The 1,827-nt window shown below is 40.0% G+C and overlaps 1 protein-coding gene across 1 annotated transcript; it reads left to right on the plus strand.

The window, feature by feature from the left end:
• The first annotated feature begins 94 nt into the window (after window positions 1–94).
• Window positions 95–1,113, plus strand: LOC107484770 (uncharacterized). The gene is made up of 2 exons (XM_016105307.1): window positions 95–204; window positions 750–1,113. Exons 1-2 carry the CDS (start codon window positions 95–97, stop codon window positions 1,111–1,113), a joined length of 474 nt encoding a protein of 157 aa, XP_015960793.1.
• Window positions 1,114–1,827: the final 714 nt, after the last annotated feature.

The raw sequence follows: 1,827 nt of genomic DNA on the forward strand, positions 1-1,827 counted from the left end.
CCGTTGGAATTTAACAAGCATCAAAGGAAGAAATTGGTAAATGATGCCAAATACTTCATCTGGGATGAACCATACTTGTTCAAAAAATGTTCGGATGGCATACTCAGAAGATGCATATCAGAGGAAGAAGGAAGGGAAGTCTTATGGGACTGCCATGGCTCCACTTATGGAGGACATTTTGCAGGAGAAAGAACAGCAGCTAAGGTGTTGCAGTGTGGTTTTTATTGGCCTACTATCTTCAGAGATGCAAAGGAACTAGTGAAGCATTGCCATGAATGCCAGAAGGCGGGGAACCTGCCAAAAAGAAATGAGATGCCACAACAATTTATTCTGGAACTTGAATTGTTTGATGTATGGGGGATAGATTTCATGGGACCCTTTCCTACCTCATACTCAAATAATTACATTCTTGTGGCAGTAGACTATGTCTCCAAATGGGTTGAAGCAATAGCAACTCCAACCAATGATAATAAGGTAGTCATGAACTTCCTCAGAAAACACATTTTTTGCCGTTTTGGGGTTCCAAGAGCAATCATCAGTGATGGAGGAAGCCACTTCTGCAACAAACCATTAGAGGCATTGCTTCTAAAATATGGAGTCAAACATAAGGTAGCCACACCATACCATCCACAGACAAGTGGGCAAGCTGAAATATCTAATAGGGAACTCAAAAGAATCTTGGAAAAGACTGTGGGAGCTTCAAGGAAGGACTGGTCGATTAAGCTAGATGATGCTCTTTGGGCATATAGGACAGCCTTAAAAACACTAATTGGAATGTCTCCTTACCAACTAGTATATGGAAAAGCTTGCCATTTGCCACTGGAGTTAGAGCACAAAGCATTTTGGGCCTTGAAACTCTTGAACTTGGACAGCAAAGCTGTTGGAGAAAGAAGGATGTTGCAAATTCAAGAGTTGGAAGAATTCAGAGCTGAAGCTTATGAGAATGCCAAAATTTACAAAGAAAGAGCAAAGAAGAAGCATGACAGCAACATAGCCCCAAGGAAATTTGAAGAGGGACAAAAAGTATTGCTCTACAATTCTAGGCTGAAGCTATTTCCAGGGAAGCTAAAATCAAGGTGGTCTGGACCATTCCTTGTCACCAAGGTCTCCTAATATGGACAAGTAGAAATCATGGAAGAAAAGTCACAACGAACCTTCATTGTGAATGGTCAAAGACTTAAACATTACTTGGGAGATGTGGAGGAGAAGGACAAGGTTAAATATCACCTCAACTGAGGAAGACAACCGTCAAGCTAGTGACGTTAAAGAAGTGCTTGTTGGGAGGCAACCCAACCTGAGGTAATACTCCTTTGCTGTTTCTTTTATTTGTTTCAATAAAAAGGTGAAGTAGTCTCTGTGCATTGCAAAGAATTAAGTTTGGTGTTTCACACCAAATAATGAATTCGTGGATCAATAATTCAAAGGGGAATGTGTGACTCTAAGTTTGGTGTTCCACCATACAGATCAACTGAACACAACAACCTTTGAATTATATGAAAGGAACAACCATTCTAAGCAATCACAGAAATGCTTAAAATCCTTAGCAGCAACTTCATTCCAAGGAGAATTCAAGGATTCAAAGAGCATAGGAGTAAGTAGAAGACTAAGTTTGGTGTTCACACACCAACTTAAGACTCAGACACTTGCCCATACATAGTGAGCTAACCACTCAAGTGCTTGAAGAAGCAAGAAACTTCATCACTCTTTGCAGGAAAGGAAACAAGGATCTTAGAAAGAACATGAAGCAACAACTAAGAGAAGAAGGAGAAATCAAATTGTTTCATGGCAACAAAGAGAAAACAAGAAATTTCACAAGGTGGTATTGTT

Source organism: Arachis duranensis, chromosome 4 (assembly GCF_000817695.3).
Source record: "Arachis duranensis cultivar V14167 chromosome 4, aradu.V14167.gnm2.J7QH, whole genome shotgun sequence".
Classification (NCBI taxonomy): domain Eukaryota; kingdom Viridiplantae; phylum Streptophyta; class Magnoliopsida; order Fabales; family Fabaceae; genus Arachis; species Arachis duranensis.

Coding starts and splice junctions, on each gene's coding strand:
- LOC107484770 (XM_016105307.1), top strand. CDS start 95: ATGGCATACTCAGAAGATGCATATCAGAGGAAGAAGGAAGGGAAGTCT. Junction 205..749: donor GAGAAAGAACAGCAGCTAAG/GTGTTGCAGTGT, acceptor TTGGGCATATAG/GACAGCCTTAAAAACACTAA.